At 27.1% G+C, this 2613-nt stretch overlaps 1 protein-coding gene across 1 annotated transcript; it reads left to right on the forward strand.

The window, feature by feature from the left end:
* The first annotated feature begins 402 nt into the window (after positions 1 to 402).
* LOC114374188 (isoflavone 4'-O-methyltransferase-like) lies at positions 403 to 2298 on the forward strand. The gene is made up of 2 exons (XM_028331799.1): positions 403 to 888; positions 1933 to 2298. The coding sequence occupies exons 1-2, from the start codon at positions 808 to 810 to the stop codon at positions 2203 to 2205; spliced, it is 354 nt and encodes a 117-aa protein (XP_028187600.1). The 5' UTR covers positions 403 to 807; the 3' UTR covers positions 2206 to 2298.
* Positions 2299 to 2613: the final 315 nt, after the last annotated feature.

Consider the following 2613-nt stretch of genomic DNA (forward strand, 5'->3'; position numbering starts at 1 on the left):
AACTTTTTTAATAACATCTAATATTTGTCAGTTCAAGTAACATTTTTTTTAAAAACGTTAGTTTCTAATTTTTAAATTTTTATTTTTATTCTTAATATGTTTATTTTTTTTATTTCTTTAAAATAAAACAATTTATTTTATTTTTATCATTTTGTATTTTTTAATTACTTCAAAAAATTAATTTAATTAAACAATTATAAGTTAATAAGTTAATTTTTTAATTTTTAACTATTAATTAACTTTTGAGTTTCAAACTAACTCTGCACCTAATTTTTCGGAAAATAACTTTTCTATGGTTAAAACTCCGGGGAAAAAAAACAAGACAAATTGGTTTACACTTTTTACACTATAAGTAGGTATCCATAGTCCATAGAAACACATTTAAATCAACAAACTCCAAAATAATCCATTTGTACAAACATGCATACAACTTGTTGAGCTCAATGACTCTCAACTTCGTGAAATTGCAGCCCTTTAACACACAACAACTTCTTCACCAAAACAACCACACAGAAGAACCAGAACTGTGAAGAAGCGTATGGTCTCACACCTCCTAAGAGCGTTACCGGAGAGAGCTTCTAGGACTTCACGAACAGGGATTCTCATGTTCTAAGTTTGTTTCAAGATGCCATGGCTGCAGATTCTAAAATGTTCAAACTTGCACTTAAAGAATGCAAGCATGTGTTAGAGGGATTAGGTTCTCTTGTTGATGGGTGAGGTGGGGCAGGTGGTGTCACCAGGATCATCCATGAAGTCTTCCCTCACTTGAAATGCACTGTTTTTTACCAACCGTAGGTTGTGGCTAACATGAAAGGAACCCCAAATTTGAACTTTGTTGGTGGTGATAGGTTCAACTCCATCCCTTCTGCTGATGCAGTTTTACTCAAGGTATGTCTATATAAATTAATGTTCATCCAACATTAAGTTTATTTTAATTTTCTCTCATTTAAAGTCTGAAGCTTAATAGTACATCCCAATTCCTCTGGCACTACAAGAAAAAAAAAACTAATCACCTACTGCCAAAATCGGTCGGTAAATATGAATTTTCCATATTTTTCTTGTAGTATAGTACTTATCATAAGGTCCAATTAAGTAAGTTATCAATATTAAGAAATTTTATTAATTTAAGTTGAAACATGAAATTTGCATTAATTTACTACTTTAATGAATAGCACTTTTATGAAGAAATCATAGCTTAAATATGTTTGCTTAAATATGTTTTTAATTTTTTAAATATGGTCATTTTCTGTTAAATTTTTCAAATCTAAACTTATTTTTTTGTCCTTCAAATTCGTAAAATATTTTTTTAGTCCTCATGTAAAGTGTGAATTAAATAAAAAAAATAAAATATTCACAATTTTTAGTATTTTTATCGCATAATTTGATATTCTACTTATATTTTAAAGTATATTTTTTGATAGTTTGAAATTGTCATAATTCAGTAAATAAAAAAATGAAAGTAATTTTTAAAGCAGTTAAATGATTTTTAATTTTTTCTTACTTGATTATGACAATTTTTTTAACTAACAAGAGTACTTTAATATATATATATATATATATATATATATATATATATATATATATATATATATATATATATATATATATATACGAAAAATAAATTTTGTTACTCAAATATTGTCACAAATTATGAATTACTTATTCAATGTTTGACTCTCGAACGGTGGAATGACTAAAAAAAGTATTTTTTGAATTTGAAAAACTAAAAATAACTTTAAATTTGAGGATTACAAAGAAAATGTCTCAAAATTAAAGTAGTAAAAACATATTTAACCTAAAAAATTATTAATGCAAATGGTAGAATGGATCTTATAAAAAGATTAAGCCGCATATTTAATTTATACTTATCCTATATTTATAATAAGAACAGGGAAAGAGTAATATTAATTATAGCTTTAATTTATTTTGCAGTGGATTTTGCATGATTGGAATGAGGAACTCTCCCTGAAGATATTGAATAACTACAAAGAAGCCATTTCTAGCAAAGGGAAAAGAGGAAAGGCGATAATCATAGACATAGCAATTGATGAAGCAGGTGATGGTCGCAAAATAACCGAGTTGAAGTTGGACTTTGAGTTGGTGATGCTTACTATGTTCAATGGAAAAGAGAGAGAAAAAGAAAGAATGAGAGAATATTATATACGACGGTGGCTTCAGTATCTACAAGATTACGCCTGTGTTTGACTTCAAATCTCTTGTTAAAGTTTATCCTTAATTTATTAGTTGTTTTAATCATAGTGTGTTACGAATTCAATAAGTTTATAGTTAAGAATCAAATCAATGTAGTATTTATTGCTTCATGATAAAAATGAATTTCCTAATAGTTACATACAGTGTTGATAACATTAAGAGCTGAATCTGCATCATTTTTTCCATCTTAGGATCCTGACATCAACACTTTATATAGACCATTTAAAAGAAAAAGGCATGTATTTTACATGACCAAAATATTGATTAAACCTTAATTTTATATAATTTTTACAACTTTTTAAAAAATGAAATAATTCACAATGTGCATTACGAACCCAAAATGGGTTTTTGCATGGGATATGGTGATATGGCATTAGGCTATTGTTATTTTCACTCCCCTTA

This window comes from Glycine soja, chromosome 11 (genome assembly GCF_004193775.1).
Source record: "Glycine soja cultivar W05 chromosome 11, ASM419377v2, whole genome shotgun sequence".
Taxonomy (NCBI): Eukaryota; Viridiplantae; Streptophyta; class Magnoliopsida; order Fabales; family Fabaceae; genus Glycine; species Glycine soja.